The sequence below is a fragment of the Dufourea novaeangliae genome, unplaced genomic scaffold, assembly GCF_001272555.1.
Source record: "Dufourea novaeangliae isolate 0120121106 unplaced genomic scaffold, ASM127255v1 scaffold11, whole genome shotgun sequence".
Classification (NCBI taxonomy): Eukaryota; Metazoa; Arthropoda; class Insecta; order Hymenoptera; family Halictidae; genus Dufourea; species Dufourea novaeangliae.
The window spans coordinates 2,517,606-2,535,419 of NW_015373895.1; the positions used below are offsets into that span (position 1 = coordinate 2,517,606).

The following is a 17,814-nucleotide window of genomic DNA, read 5'->3' on the forward strand; positions in this document are numbered from 1 at the left end:
CCATCCTACAAGACAAAAAAATTGGATTTTGCCCCTCCCCCCCTCCCTTCCCAGAGTTATAAAATTTTTGCGTAATATGTAATATTGCAGTATGACTTGAAACACGACCAATAGCCTCTATTAACAAAACGCATACACTTTCAATGATTTATGACTTTCAAAACAAAATAAAGTGTCTGGTTACGTACAGCCTTTTTCAAGCTTCGGCAGCATGTTGATCAGAATTGTTGAAAGGGAGTATCTGTGGATCTGGACGAGGACAACAATGGCAATTAATGCACACACCCTTTTAAGTAACTCTATAATTAATATTTATTCAAAGAAGGTATCCAAACCACACGTGTTCCACTTTTTTTGTTATCCATAAATAACAACTACCATCTAGAAAGGAAATCTCAAATGGATCAATATTATACCTATAAACTTGAAGAAAAAATCCCTAGACCTAATGTCGCCGTCTAGTCAATTTCTATACCAATTAAAACTAACTCCATAGTATTATCGTTTTCACGCTTTTTGCGCGCAAGCTTGACGATTCTTTTGCTGCAACCACAAAAATGACGACGACGACGAAGATGAAACGGCAAAACAAACGAAAGGGATCAAGATGGAGGGAGATGGAATGGAAAGGAATAGAGCCAAGAAACAAGCGCGGTAACTGTAACTATAAAGGTCGACTCTGCGGTAATTTTCCTCTAATAACCCGTTACTCCATCGTTCTACACCGCGAGACGCTTTAAAAAGTACCATTTTCCCATGACCAGCAGAGAAACGTCGTTTATATGTACAGTCCGGCTATACATATGGGTACATCCTTTAAAACGGAACAACTTTTTTAAAATTCGTCCGAATGACATGAGTTGTTTTGTGCAGTTGGGGACATTAGTTTACTAAATGATGTGTAAAAAAATGGAAAAAATAGTATAGGTCGTTTTTTACAACTTTTTATTCTGGGGCTATAATGAAAATTTAATAAATACATATCGAAGATTTGACATAAACAAACCCTAATGGGGTTCCGCCACATAGGTCTTCGTTGTTCAGAAAATTAACAATAAACATTTTAAATGGGGCAAAATGAGACATATTTTGAAATACTCAAGTGAAGAGCGACGTAGCTGAGTCGGTTAAAGCGAATATCTCGCAATCTGAAGGTCGGCAGTTCGACTCCCACCTTCTACCCTTGTTGGTTTCTTTTTTTCACATGTATTATTTTTTTAGGGTTTGTTTGTGCATAGTCTATATTTTAAGTGAGAATAGTTTGAACCAAATCTGAGATATACATTTGCAGTCCTCTCCTTGTGAGCTTGCGGGACGGGCTATGAACCGAATGGATGCTCGGACCCGATAGAGTGACGGCTTATAGAAGCCTAGAAGTCTGAGCCTGGGTGATGAGCTATAAACTGAAAGGGTGTTCGAACCCGGTGGAGTGGTAGGTGGAGGTAACGACGGTAGATTCGGAACAAAAGCCAGAAAAACAAGTTCTTTTACTGGCTTGCGCCTGTAAGTACGGTATAATGTTAATTTCTGAAACACAAGTCGACCTTGAATCACCACGTGCCCTGGCTCTTATCGGTATCGGCGGTCAGTATCACCCGCGGGAAACCGCGTGTGGTTCTTCGCCATTTCCCGGGCGCTGCCTTGCTTGCGCTCTCTCCCCACTGCTGGTTTGACCTTATTGGAAAACCCCTGAATTAAGTGGTTTTTCACACCTTTATCTGAATTAAAGGTTTTGCTGGTCAACGAATGTAGCAGCAACAATTGGAGTGGGTTGGTTCAATGGTTTTCAATCAATCGTGTGATTTTGAAAATGTTTTGAAAAAGCGCGTTTAAACATTCCAAATTCAATTTACATATGAAACAGTTTTTTAACATAGACAAAGTCATCTTTTCCAGGTCCATATAGTAGACCTTATACTCCATTGGCCGTTTCCAAAAAGTCAATTTGATGCTACCGAGTTTTTAAAAGTTTCTGGCAACAGATGACCTTTTGTGCCGAAATCGATGTCGTTGATCCATATTTTAAGTTGGCGGGTTCCTATGGTGCGTTGAGCATAGATTGACGTGTCGTTAGCAACAATGACCGCGGTTCATGGCAACAGTTTCATTCCTGGCGCACCTCTGCTTTATGTATGTATGGCATGTATACATGGGCGCGTCCAGCTATGCGCGCTCGTACTGAATTATTCATCCCCACGGGAGGCAACGTCTCCCCTGTTTCTTTCTTCTTTTTCGTCGCAACGGATAAGAAAGGGTACCTTGGGGGAAAAGGGACCTCTTTTCCCCCTTGGCTTTCCTTCTTCATCTTCTTTTTTCCTGCGTTTTTTTTATTTTGCTTTTTACCCATAAGAGGAAATCCAATACTTTCATCCGCGAAATATTTTGACAATTCCACAACCGAAATCGTCTTTTTGATTTTTTTCATAGGGGCATTACACGCGAAATTGGACACTATTTGGAGTACCATTTAGGATTTTGTTCATATTTGGATATGTTGAAATGCCCTGTTTTCATACCGGGGAACTATTTAAAAATTTGAAAAATAATGAGGATATAGCCCTATTTGTCCTCTTTATGGACATACTTATTCAATAAAGAAAGTACAAAAATTCAAGGTAGAAGTTACTTTTTAACGGAAAAAACTTCCAAAATATCGGTTTTTAATTTTTAAAACTACGGCGCACCCTACCAAAAAATATCCAAAAAATTGAGAACAATACTTGCAATGATACATTGTTACTGTAATTGTGTAAATGTATTCGCTTTAAGATTTCAATGAAAACAAAAAAATTTTCAGCATTTTTTTGGACATGCTCCGGTAAATACTATTAGATGAATCGAGGAAAGAGAGGAAAAAATCGCATTATCCCAATTTTCGTTATTACTACCCTCCTGGTCGAGCTAGAGAGTTGAAGATTTGTACACATTGTTTTTTCTCAGTAAGCTATCGAATGGTATATAAATGTCCAAATCGGTCAAAGGGCACTTTTGATCCCCTTATTCAGCTTATCCTTTGACACCTGAATCGAGTCTGAAAAACTTTGAAAAACGTATATCCGTGTCTGTGATCTTTCCTTTTTAACGTTCATTTTTTAAATTCTTGTCTTATTATACACTATCACCAGCAGCTAAATAATACATGTATACTATCGGCTAAGTGCCCTAAATTATTTATCTAAGTCTTAAAATTGTCATAAACTCGAAAAGTCACATCATTCGAGTAATTTGGAGTGGTAGTATACCTATCTATATGGAGGGTAGTTAGAAAAGTGTGAAACATCGGATTGGTGAGTAAATATATTGTATTATATACATATTCCAGATTAATAGTATGATGTATCATATTTTAGGTAGTGAAAGGTGGTCCACACTTTTATTAACACCCTGTATATAAAACTTCATTACTAATTATAATGCGTTGTAGGCTTGCGCGTGCAGGCACGCCAACAAATAACTTTCCCGTTCCGTCTACACGGATCCTAAGAATGAATGGGATTTTAATAGGAGAGCAAGAATGGTCAAAGGGCGGGTTATTGAAAAAGAAAGACATTAAATGGAAAGAAAGAAGTAAATAAAAATTTGATTAGTTTCGTAGGGATGAAAACAAAACGATAGGACAAAGAAAAACACTGTAAAGTTAGAAGCAATGCGGATGTAGTCTCTCGGATTACGTTTCAAAGTTTTCTGGTCGACGTCTGGGCTCAAACTTCCTGCTGTTCTCGATGACTTCCCCTCTGTGTCATCCGTTCCGGAGGAACTTCGTCTTTCCCTTCGTGTCCTTTGTCTACTAATTTAAGTCTCTAAATTTGTGTACAATCGGGAACAGGAAAAAAAATTGTGCCCTCGTTGAAATGGAAAGAAAATAAAAGAACGACGATCTTCCGACTAGTCGCCTTGTATCCCTCGCTTCGTCCCCTATCCTCCGCTGCCAAATATAGACTCGAAGGGCAAAGCTTTGGGGAAGATGGTAATGCTAGCTGTCAGGAAGATAACCGTGAATGAAAAACTCGAGTAGCGCCTGAAGCTCCTTCGCGACTCCAGTTTCACTATGTTTAGATCACTCGCTGGTCAGATGTCTCTGGATTTTGCCGGAGGAATTTTGTTCCCTCGTATAAATATAGTATGTATAGTGATGTCCACGTACATGGCCACCGGCCAGGACGCTGCCTGGCCATATATCCGGAGAGGTGGATTTCCGAGAATTGCGTACGTGCGTCATATCGGACATTCCAACATCGCAAGAATATATACAATAATATTTAAGACAACAATTTTTGTTACTTGCACGTATTCTCTATTTTTGTGCGTTCTGCATGCGTATATTACTGAATAAGCAGATACTACGTTAGCGTTTCAAACTCATGGATGGATATCACAAAATGTAGATACATTTTCCAAATTTAATAATTCCAACAAAAATGTCGAAGAACCCGGAAATAGGAGACTCGTGAGGTGATTTGAAATAAGTGTTTCTTTAGCAAAAATATTATCCGAGGATTTGTTAACGAGATATTAACGAAAAATCCCGACCAATCGCAGCGCGTAGCCAACGTTACCGCAGGAACTCGGCTGGCCGACTCTAGTTCTGATGGATCGGGGTTTTTCGTTAATATCTCGTTAACGAAACCTTAGATAATATTTTTGCTAAGGAAAAACTTGTTTCAATTCACCTCATGAGTTTCCCATTTCTGGGTCTTCTAACATTTTTGTTACACCCTGTGTATTGTCGGGAACTATTGAGCTCTATATTAACTGGAGTGTGAACTGTTAGTTACGGGCCGGTCCGAGAGAGAGTACATCTAAGGGGAAGCTATCTCAGTCTTACACACATACGCAGTTCACGGCGTGGCGTCTGCACACCCCTTCTACGCGTAAATGTAAGGCAAATGTCCCAGTGGTTGAACGTTTAAGTCGAAAATTGCGGTTACGAAGACTTTTTATATATTAAAATATTATAGATTGACAAAAAAATACATTCCATCGGTAGAGCGGAACATCTTCTCCCAGACAAGTCGTTATAAGAAAGCGTTCACGTGAAAAAAGTATTAAAGTTTAAGAATATCTAAAAGCGTTCATTTGGCCGAGGGATTGGACGGAATTCACGGCATGTCTAGTGATTAAATTTAGCTGTCCCACTGTTTGAACATAATGACACTTTTCTTTTATGTTGTAAAAATTCAAATAAAAATGTAACAAATTTCATTTAATGCAATAAATAAATGAAACAAAATTATAATTAAATAAAATAATAAAAATTATGAACTAAATATATAAATGTATACATTATATACATTATAAATTCATAAATAAATAACACTAAGGGAAAATTGCATTCTATTCTTATGTATATGTTATATATTTGTAAAAATTTATCTTTTAAACATTTATCTGTATACATTTAGGATATAGTGCATTAAAAACACACATAGTGGAATTAACTTTGGTTTATTATAAACGTTTTATAGAAAGTATATATTTTAAATAAAACAAAATTAAAATTAAACAAAATTGAAAAAGTTAAATAAAAATAAAGTGAAAATTATTCCTATTTGTGTTTTTGATTTTTTAACAATTTTTGCAACTTTCTTGGCAGCAAATTTTGTTTCTCTCTTCTAGTTTTTATTTTTTAATACGCTTCTTCAATTCTTCTTCTTGAAAGTCTTATTTTTATACAAAATTTTCATTAATTTCATTCAAGATTAAGAATAATACTTATTCCTCCTCATTCTTACAATACCTGTTCTAATTTAGAACGAATCTGAGCAGAAAATGAAATGTTAAAGCGTATTAAATTAATAATCGAAATATGGACTTCATGTTAACGGATCCTATTGAATATTCTAAATTCCAAATAAGTCACTTGGAATCGTAAAGCGTTGGTGAGTGCAACAATATAAGGATTGGCTTGTCACGATTACAGACCTCAAGGGAGGAAAGACCAGCATCGACTCCTGAAAGTCAGAACAGCCACACACCCCTACCGTCCCCGTCAGCGGTGGGAGATGCACCTGTTGGCAGAGCACTCATGGAGACTGCGCTGCGGCAGGCCACTTCCGGATCTCAGCCACCTTTGGTGGTGACACCGCCAGGATACTGGATCGACGGTACCGATCATCTGCACGCTCTGGACTCAGTTGGCAGGGCGTTACTACCGGCGCAGCCTGCCTGGCAACCTAGGATAGACCAAGACGATACAGCCAAGTGTTACAGACGATTTTTCGTTGGCAGGGTATGTACTCCATACCAATAATGTGTTTAATAAAAATAAGGAAAATTGTTATTCGTGTACTAGATGACAAATAGAACAGTGCATAAAAGTTCTTATTACCAGTCAGATAATTTCGTAAACTTCATAGGTACACAGACGAGAAAACTCAGCTTCCACTAGGGGAAAAAGAGGTGTAGGTGAAGGGCCTCCTAGTATTTGATAAATTTATTTCGAGTACTGAAATAAATGTTAAATCGAATGTTAATTTGGGACAAAGGCTATAGCCGAATAAGGGGGTCACATATGCCTCTAAACCAAATGCAACTTGCGACGGGTCATGCGATAGCTTGTTAAAAAAAATCACAGATCGTAAAGGTAAAAGATTCGAAAACCAGTTCAATATATTACTTGACGTAAGAAATGTCGAACCATACCGTAATTGACAGAATACTTGACAAGGGGAACGATGACATAAAATATGCACCAGAATCATTTATACACGTATATTTCAGGTTAAAATATTTTTTAAATATTCTTAAAGCATTTGTAAATAAATATTAATCATTGTCATATGGTTAGGAATTAAACAAAATTTAATTAGCCTAGAAAAATGATTTTGAGGAGTGTCACGCTACCGACGCATTTGAGAAAATGATTAATAATTTAGAATATAACGCGCACGACATAGTTTAAATTGATTAGGTTTATTTATTTTCTGTAATTGCTATGTGGTTTACTGAATCTAGAAATATTTACGATTGTATAATAAAGTCAAATAATAAAGAAAATTCTAAAAATTCAAAGTATGAGATACTTTTGCACAGAAAAAACTTCGGAAAACTTGGTTTCTAATTTTTTTAACTATGGCGCACCAAATGGAAAAGTTTGACATTATTCCAGGATAATAGTAATAACAATATCTACTTACTGTTAAAATCTCATAGTAGTTCTGCATCTGCTTCGATATGAAATCGGCATTTTTCACTATTTTTTGGCGTGTTTTATTTTTCGCGCCTTGAATTTTTAATTTCAATATCTGAAGAAATTACATAATATGTGACATGACACCTAAAATTTCTCTGATTTTTTTTCAAAAATTTTCATACGATAGGATAGCAGAAATTGGACAACAACGTGATTTTTTAATTTTTGTCTATTACTGCCCCTTCAGTCGACATACGAAGCTGACACTTGGCGCACATGGATTTTTTTTTGATAAGCTATCGAATGACCCGTCGCAAGTTGCGTTTGGTTTAGGGGCACATTTGAGCCCCTTATTCGGCTATACCCTTTCAGTAAGCCATTTCTTCCCCTCACGGAAGCAGAGTTAGCACGTCAGTGTACACATTTTCTGGTCGCGTGAATTCTATTCAAAAAGTGTATATGAACATACGCAAAATTAAATTGTTTTTCTTTTCATCGTTAAACTCAAACGTCCGGAAAAATTAATTCTTTTGTCAGATAATATTCTTTGTGCGTCGCGGGTCAATTGCTTTCTTTCTGAAACATTGCGACGTGCGCTCATAACTCCTAATTTAACCAGAAATTGAAACATATGTGAATGCGTTTACGGAAAACAATCTGTTCCCACACGGTACAATAGTATCAAATACTGTCCTGGAGTCATTTTCCAAAGACCTAGTAGCATCAAAATAACGCAATACGAAGCACTGCGTAGTAGGTACTGGATGTAAATATGGTAGGGGCCCGTAAATTTTCTGCTATGAGTGCTATCAGTGTTGGTTATTGATCGGTCTGTACGACGTTGGCATGGATATATTAGAATGTATCCATTTTCTAGAAAAGAACCATCGCATTTCGGGTTGAAAAACTTTGTTTCAATTTCGTAGAACAGATTCGACATATTTACAATGTTGTATGAACGTCTGAAAAAATCGTGATCAACATGGGGTTAAGGTTATTAATTCGTTTCAGAGAATACTGCGCGTGCTTAGTGTCTGTGTATTTTCTGTAGATATTTTTTGCATCGTACGCAATTAAAATTATTTAAAAAATGACGGTACCAACGAAAAAGTCACTTGGTGGTCATACAAATTCAGAAGTTAATCAAAGAGTTTAAATCTGTGTTCAACCTGGAACGAATATACTACTCAAAATATGCACCAAATGCATAAAAACAGTATATATGGGGTATAGTTGGATAAGGAGGGCGAAGTGCCCCTAGCGCGACTTGAGTCCAACTTTGAGTCACTCTACGAATAACTGCGACCGCGCTGCTCTGTTCCAAACAAGTTAGTCACCCCTACTTTGCCCAAAGTCTGACCTACTAGTTGCTCATCCCACACTAAGGAACACAGGCATCCTTTCCTTACCACAGAGCATTAGTATACAGGGTGTACCACCTAACTCTGCCACCCTTAATTATTCTCTTATTTAGGGGGGAAATTAGGCTGTGAGATTGGAGGTCATCTCAAGGTCATATCTTCTGAGATTTCTCTAATAGTAACGTTTTTTTTTTAAATCGAATGCCCTATATTTTTGTTTGGTATTACAAAGTGGAGATCAAAATGTATCCAACGATGTATCACACTATGGGGTGACAACACTTTGAACATACACTAAAAGAATAAATAATGCGATTATGGCATTTATTTTGTTTCTGCAATTCATTTTCTGTGAGCTTTCACCTCAACCAGTTGCCTGCGATATTTTCAGCTCAAGATCATTTCAAGGTCATAGTGTGATACATTGTTGGATACGTTTTGATCTCCTCTTTGTAATGGTAAAAAAAAAAACGTTACCATTAGAGAAATCTCAGAAGCTATGACCTTGAGATGAACTTCAATCTCAGCCTAATTTCCCCCCTAAAATACACTAATTTTCTCCGGAACCATTTTTTTGTACCGTGAAAAATAAGAGAATAATTGTGGGTGACAGAGTTATTCAGTTGTTCAGTCACTCTGACGCTTAGTGCTCCGATACGAATAAAAACCTTTTGTTAAAATTTCATTTTATCCCTTATGTCAATAATCAATTTTACCTACGTAGTTCAATAACTTGGGTACAGCTGTACCTGCGTGGTGATATCATGTATTTAAAGCTGTTTAGGAGTGTTGATTCATTTTTCTGTGATAATACTCGAGAGTTGCAGCCCTAAAAAGTGTCAAGTGGCCTGTTTTAGGTACATAGGACTTCACAGTGTACCTGGAAAGGACTCTCGAAATAAAGGCGCACGGTCGTTTGCTTACTTTCTCGAGCTCGAACGTGCTGTCGCGGTGTGAAATTCGATGTAAGACAGTTGTAGAGCATAGAACTGTGGTATTCGAACTTTCTCCGGCCTATGTCTTCGCGGAAAATCCATAGTTTTTAACACTAGAACTACCAAGCAAGTCAAAATGACTTACCAATACATTCCTACAACGATAATTAAAATGTTATAACAATTAATTTTCTCAGATCTTTTGTCACTTTTATTACGATACGATATTGAAGAAATTAGTTAATTTATAAATTTGTAAATTTTCAAAAGTTTACCATATTTATCGATCGATCGAAACAGATATGCGTTTATCGTTAGTAGTTCTCGTGTTAAGTTTCTTTATCTCACGCGCGCGAACGCAACATTAGCGTAAAATAATAGAAGACAGAGCTCAAAATGTATAATACCAGTAATGTATGAGGCATTCTTCGACTAGACTTATCATCGAAAGTGTTCTTGATAGAGGCGTGAATTTCACAAGCTCAGCAGCAGGGGCTCCTTTTAGACCTCAACGATCCACCAGTTGTTGGATCGTGTCACATTTGTCAGAAAGCCAAAAGAAAAAAGCGTAAGAAAACAAGAAAATCATGTTTTGAATGTAAAAAAACCCGTTTGCGACGAGCATTCACTTAACTTCATAAAATGTCATGAGTGCCCGTAAGTTTTGTAGATACTTAGAATTCATGAAATAAGCAATTATTTTTCATTTTTCTTTTGTAATAAATATTTGTTTTTATTTATTTTGTAATTTATGTCGTCCTCATACGTTACTTCACTTCTGTTTGTACAGCATTTTCGGTAATTATCACATTTATATACAGGGTGTAACAAAACTGGTACAGGTCCCGAAAATGGGACACTCGTGAGGCGATTTGGAATAAGTTTTTCCTTAGCGAAAATGTTATCCGAGGTTTTGTTAACTAGATATTAACGAAAAACCCCGACTAATCAGAGCGCGAGTTTGCCGCTGGAGCTCCCGCGGTAGCGTTGGCTACGCGCTGCGCTTGTACTAGGAAGCTCCAAACGAGCAAGTCGGCATGCATCGTAGGAAACTGCGTTTAATAGCAAATAAACTAGTAGCGGCACAATTAGCACTAACGGCTTCAATATTCAAGGTGGCTGTTGGGAGAAGTAGCTCGGAATCCGTCCTTTTGCAAATACGTATTGTGGACGGATGAAGCACTCTTCACGGAGGAAGGATGCTTCAGTGCACACAGTATGCATGTGTGGAGCGACGAAAATCCGCTAGCGCTTCGTCCAGGCGCAGCACAATTCCGTCGGCCGATTAACGTATCGGCGGGAATTTGCGGTGACATTATCGTTGGGCTGTACATTCTACCGGATACACTGGACGGCCCGGCGTATAAAGTTTATTTAGAACATGTTCTCCCGGCCCTCTTGGAAGATATTCTACTAGAGTTCCGGAAGAATATATTGTAACAACTGGGCGGGGCTCCTCCTACTACACCGCAAATGTTCGCACATAGCTCCGCAACACTTTCAAGAACAGGTGAATTGGCCGCGGCGGTCCTATTTCGGATTTTGTTCATATTTGGATATGTTGTAGTCTTTAGCGATATATAAACGTATCTCGAAGGATTTTTGAAAATCAGAAAATCGTTTATTTTACAGCTGTTTGATATTTAGGGTCAGCCTTTTTTCAATAAATCATAACTGTAAAACTGACAAACTGAACAAACTGAGTTTTGTGGATACTTACATTGAAGACATAAGAGTACCGAATAAAAATTATTTCGGTTAGAAAAATATATATTTTAACTATTTATTTTGCAATTGTTTTACATAAATGCCCTGTTTCCATACCGAGAAACTATTTAAACTTTTGAAAAAAATTAGGATATAGCCCTGTTTGTCCTCTTTATGGACATGTCTTCAAAAATATGGGCATTTTAAAATTGGCCTTATGAAAATTAATTGAAGTGAACGCTGCATTGAATTACATCGGCTCGACCGCCCAAGCCGTGTGGTACTAGGCGAGTCGGTACAGCTCGGGCTGTCGAGTCGTTCGATGGACTTTGACGCAGTGTTAACTTCAATCAATTTTCATATGGCGCATTTTAAAGTCTGCATACTTTTTTTTAATTTGTCCATAAAGAAGACAAATAGGACTGGATACTCAATTTTTTTCAATTTTTTCAATTGGGCCCTACTATTATAAAATTGCATTTCTTTAAATCAATTACAAAATAAATGGTTAAAAAGTATTTTCTTCTAACTGAAATACTTTTGCTTAGGTACTGTTATGTCTCCACTGCAAACACCCACAAAGCTCATTTTGTTCAGTTTGCTAGTTCAATAGTTATGCTTTATTGAAAAAAGGTTGACCCTAAATTTCAAACAGCTGTAAAATTAACAAATTTAAAAATTTTCAAAAATCCTTCGAGGTACGTTTATATATAGCTAAAGGCTACAGCATATCCAAATTTGAACAAAATCCGAAATGGTGCTCTAAAAAGTGTCCGATTTCGCGTGGAATGACCCTTTTACATATTTTTTTTATTGGTATTCTTTTTTACGTACGTTTTGTATTTGGTGTAATAGAATCACTTTAGAATGAGGTGTATCGTCTGCCGGTGCAATGTCTTGAAGATGCCATTGCAAGAATCCACGGTGCACTGGCAAACATTACGCCACAAATGTTGCAGCGCGTGCAGCGGAAAATCATTCTGCGCGCAGAATCGTGCGTGATCACTGTCGGTAGCTACATGGAGCATCTATTCAATTGAAAACAAGCGGTTGTTTTCGGGGACGCCAAATATTTATAACGTAGGAATAAGACATTCGATTAAAAATTCATTAAGTGATAGTGTCAGTGGTCGTGCAGTGAAGTGAATACATATTCGGTGCAGTAACCCGGACGCACTTGGTGTTGTGACCCTTAACCCTCATCCGTCCCTTGTGTCAATTTGACACAGTTTTCTCCTAAGAAATGACGTTATTCTGTCAGGTGTAGGTAAATTTAGCTGAGGCTTCGTGATTTTTATTTTAAAGAATTTGCAAATTTAACTATTTGTCACTTCATTGTATTAATTTTTATCATTGGATCAGTTTGACACCGAAGGACAAATTATGCTCGGAAAATGAGGGACGGATGAGGGTTAACTTCGGTGGTGTGACCACCAGTAGACTGAGCTACCTTACCATAAATCATTTAGTCCGTCGATGACCATGATCGGTAAACTGACCTTAGTAGTAAATTTCCGTAAGGGTGAGTTTTATTCAATTTATCGGTGATTATTATTTTCTTAATTTAACGTAAGCTATGACTTATACCGGCGATAATTTTGCAAGTTTCCATACGTAAATTGCGATTAGTAGCCAATGTTCTGTTTGTAATAGGATGTTCAATAATGATCGAAAAGGTGAGAACAGGTCAGAATTGTGTTAGACGTGAGCAATTCGGTATATCAACATCAAGACGGCGTTGGATGTGCTGATTCATTTTAAACCGTGTAAACTGTGAATAAACAATAACAGTAGTGTCAATTTTAAGTGAAATATAATAAAAATCCATACTGTCCATATTCTTGGGCTTACTATGCAGTAAATACTTTTCGTTAGTTGTTCAAGTGTCAGTGTCGTGTAATTTAGTTTGAGTTTAATTTTAATTCAACAGAAATTAAACTCGACCTTGGACCTGCCAAAAGGACATAATCTACTTACATAAAGTGGCCATTTTTACGCGTTGAAGTGGATCAAGGAAAAAAGGGGCATCTCTATTTAAAAAACTCAATTTACTATGCAATCACCCTGTAGATACGGTATGGTTCGCAAGTATAATCAGATACATACATAGAATCACGAATGCAGATAGAGAAGGAGGATAAGGCCTGGTAGAAAGAAAAGGAGAACAAAAGAGGCGCAGGAAAAGGAAAAGAGCACTTCGAGCGTGGGAGTGGGAACATTCTCATAATCTTTGTCTACAAGGAATGCCTATATACCAGAGTCGGGCAAAGTAATTGTCTGAATAAAAATTTTGTATATCGAATAAAAGATAAAAAATTTCATTTGTTACTCGAAGGTTCGAATAACAAACGTACCTTTATTCGACGATCGTCAAGCAATTAAATTTAGTCAATGAGAATTATCCGACTAATAAAGATATTTTTTTCTCATTGAAAACCGTTTTATTCGTAGCGTCGAACGGAATTTAGTAAAGTGCATTATTAATTATATTTGAATACATTTTGTTTCTATTAATTAAAGAGTTAATAAATGCTTCTTCATAGGAGAATCATCTCAGCCTATTTTGTATGTCTTCAAATGATAAGCTAAATTAAAGTAATTACATAGTACCTTACTATTTTAAATTGAACGTTTGTCAATACCCGGATAGCCGGATATCCACCTGAGCATATATTGGCGGTATTTAGTAGTTCCATGTTACCGTGAAAATTTCGTTATATTCACCAGAATCGTCACAATTTGAACTTTTTTCTATCAGAACACGCATAGAACTTTGTGTTTCAAGGTTCGTAAGTACAAAAATTATCAGCTCAAAGTGTATGTACTCGATTCCAATACCCGGGGTACCCGTGTGTCCACGTATTAGGAAAGTCGGTGGAGACGTGGCTTAGATTTTGACCATAATTCCGTTATTAATGCATTTATGAAAAAATGCCAAAGGAGAATGATAAATGGCTCGAAGAGCACTACCTACATCTGTAGGCCCTTACTTTTTTTTTTAAGTGCAACAGTGTATGTGTAATTAACAATTGCATCGTTTGTTGCACAGACCTATTCCTATGTTCATTCTACATAAAAAATTATTAGGGTACCATGGCAAAAAAATTATTCATTGTTCCTTATTCTGATCTTGTTCTATTTATAGTTAAGTTTCTATCTTAGTCCACCTATAGAAATATGTATGAGTTTTACCTGTAATTTTTGAATAGATTAATGATAAATAATTAATATGGATCCTGATGTTTACACAATCAGGTAATGTCAAAATAATGTAGTAGTATTAATTTATTGCTTCTCTATGGGTTACAAGCTTTTCCACTTCTTTCTTCTTACATCTCTGTCTCACTTCATCCCCCCTCCCTCGCTCCTTTAATTTTCTGCTCCTCCTTCCTTCCTTCTTTCTAATCTGTCTGTCATGCGTTCCCACGATTCCATTTCCCCTCCACATATTGTACACATCCTCTCTTCTTCCTCCTCCCAGTACCTCCCCCCTTCCATCTCATTCCCCAGCTTAAAGCTCGCTATTACCCTGTATCTTGCTTCATTCCATCTGGCTGTTAAATACCACGGTATTCCATTCGTCCTTATCTCCTGGTACCATCTGTTATAGCTTGACCTTTTCTATTTTATCTTTTCTCTCTCCTTCTTGTTTCCTACGATTATCCTCCTTCTCTATTTCTCATATCTCTCTGTTTCTCCTTCCCTTTGCGTTTCATTTCTCCTACTTCTGACATTCCTGAATTCTTCCTCCCTCTATTGACTCCTCCCAACATATTCTTGCTAATTTATCTCCTTCTCAGCTCAAATTTTCTTCATATCTCCAAGCTCTTCTACCCGCCCACACCCTCAGCTTTCCTCGCTTCGTTTCTTCTCTGATCGTACATCCGGCTGTTTTCCAATCTACCCCTAACGTCCATCTTAACCCTTATGGGCACACTTCATTGGAGCTTCATACCGGTCACACTGGAGTCACAGTTACCCTACAGACTTTAAACGGTTACCACACCCAAACTATTAATTAGTTTAGGTTTAAAGAATTACTGAACAATCTTCAAATAGTGCAAAATAAGAATGAAATGTTTTATAAATGTTAATTTCAATTTGAGTGTAGTAAAACAATCTGTGAGAAATTAGTGGTTTTACTTAAAAAATCGTACTTTTTTAGATTTTTAATATTTAGCGACACGATTTTAGGGATGTTTGTAAAATTTAGCCTCAAGTTGTCTTGGGGTCAAACAGACGCCATGTGACCGTTGAGGGTTAAATATCGTTCATGTGTTCTTTCTATTTCGTCTCTTTCCTTCCATCTCCATATCTCCGCCCGTATCCCGATACCATCTGTACTAATGTAACAAGCAACCATATTCTCCTCTAATTCTATCCGAATTTTCTGTTCCCAATCCCCCAAATCTGTCTCATTACTACCCCCGCATTCTTCATTCTATGAACCGTAGATATTTGAACTACTTCGCTTCTCCTGCTTCCTTTCCTTTCCATTTCTATTCCATTCTCTTTTCTCTCCCTCCCCCTCTCTCAAATCTCATTATTTTTGTCTTTGTTTAAAAAATGGTGATTTCATCTATAAAAATGAAAGTGACCTAAAAATCTCTAAAAAAAATGACATAAAAACGAACATTTTTTTGGTATTGTGTGAGCCCCATTGAACTATTCAGCTTTGTCCTTAAAACATTTCGCGTAACTTTAAAAACAACAAAGATATTTAAGGTGCAAACGTTAGGTGACTCACCCTGTATACACATACTCGCTCGCTCTCTATTTCTTTCGTTATTTCTCTCTTTCTCTCTCTCTCTCTGACCCTGTCTCTCAGTCTGTCTCACGCACTCCCTTTGTCTTTCGCATCCATACCAAGCATGCGCGCAATTACGTTCGCACCTTGTCGTTTGACAACAATTCCAGTTCGTTGCACCCGCTAATTGTTTGTGTACGCTTCTTCGGAGGCAAGCAGCCTCGACCATATGATCGCTTTGCTCCGGTTATTGACCTCTTACATCATTATTTTCTTTCGCTTCTAATGCCCATTTTCGAATAATCAATGTCACGAACTATTGATCCTCTTTCAATAACGTTACAATATTTTGAAGGAACACAATTCAAAATAATATATACAATAACTAGACTGCGGATGTTTATGCGAAATAACATTTTCTAAAGTAATTTCTAAAGACAGAAGCAAATGGAGATATTTAGTTTTTCCTCCTAAGTATCTTATTGGGTTCAGACTAAAATAGAGAAATCATTGGATTCGATGAAAGTTTTATTGTTTATTGAGTTAAACTTCACTTTCCCGGATCAAAAATGATTGACCTTTTTGTATACCTCTTGGTAGTATTGAACGAGTAGAATCTGAAAATGTAAGTTTTATGTTTAGGAATCCACCGGTTCAAAAGTTATGCGTATGTAAAACCAAGCATTTTTAGCATACTTTACAGGTTAGTTTAACGCCATATTGACTTCTATACAAAATTCGCTCAATCAGTGGTGCCACTGCTTGTAAGGAGATGCACGAGATGGTGGCCATTTTGGCGGGATAATTCAAATGTGCATACAAAAAAGAATCACTTATTCAAAGCGAAATACTGATTCTGAGTTGGTTGGAGGCTGTTTACGAGAAAAAACCACTTATTCAAAGCAAAACACTGATTTTTTTTGTTGGTTAGAGCCTGTTTAAGGAAAAAAAACATTTATTCAAAGCGAACTATTGATTCTGAGTTCCAACCAACTCAGAATAAGTATTTCGCTTTGAATAAGTGATTCTTTTTTGCAAGCACATTTGAATTATCCCGCCAAAATGGCCGCCACCACGTGCATCTTCGTAGAAGCAGTGACATCACTGATTGGACGAATTTTGTATAGAAGTCAATATGGCGTTAAAGTAATCTGTAAAGTACGCTAAACATGCTTGGTTTTACATACGCATAACTTTTGAACCGGTAGATTCTTAAACTTAAAACTTGCATTTGCAGATTCTACTCGGTGAATACTACCAGAAAGTATACAAAAAAGTCGAATCATTTTTGGTCCGGGAAAGTAAAGTTCAGCCGTTTATTGTATTTCATAGAGCCCTGTGAGCTAGAAATGCATAAAATCCGCAGTCTAATAATAACTTCCCTCTTCGTGTTCCACCTGCTTCTACGTGTTGTGCCCATCTGTACAGCTGTTCACGTATCCGAAACCTTCGAAAACGTGTTGTACCATCTTAACAAATCTTCGTTTATCGGTGGTTCACAGTTCAAAAATTCTACCGCTTTCTTTCTGTATTCCAAGTTGATATCATCTTCTTGTTTCTATGGAATGCGGATGTCTTCTTTTACAACTTCATTGTCAGTATCCGCAACTTCAGTCAGTATCAGCATATCAAATCGTATGCCCACAAAATGTGCTTCTACTAGTTTTGGTTCTTCAAAGTCTAAAGTTTCATTGTCCTCGGCAGAAAACGATTGACCTTCAATACTTCTTTGTATGATATCTTCTAGTACTTCGTACAATGTAACTTCTTTATAATTGACTGGAGTCAGTGCAAACTGCGTAAAAGGGGATGTAGTCAGCAGCAAATTAATTACATTTGCTGGATTTTTAAAAACCGTTCTGCGGCAAAGTACGACCCAAAGGGTACAGGGGACAATGCTAACATACGTTTGTTCTTATACCTATATACAGG

The 17,814-nt window shown here is 37.1% G+C and overlaps 1 protein-coding gene across 1 annotated transcript in view; it reads left to right on the forward strand.

Moving 5' to 3' along the window:
- Positions 1 to 17,814, forward strand: part of LOC107190048 (rap1 GTPase-activating protein 1-like) — a 58,035-nt gene that overhangs the window by 26,357 nt on the left and 13,864 nt on the right. The window contains exon 4 of the mRNA XM_015578774.1: positions 5,921 to 6,229. Coding sequence (XP_015434260.1) covers positions 5,921 to 6,229 — 309 coding nt within the window. The remainder of the gene's footprint in view (positions 1 to 5,920; positions 6,230 to 17,814) is intronic.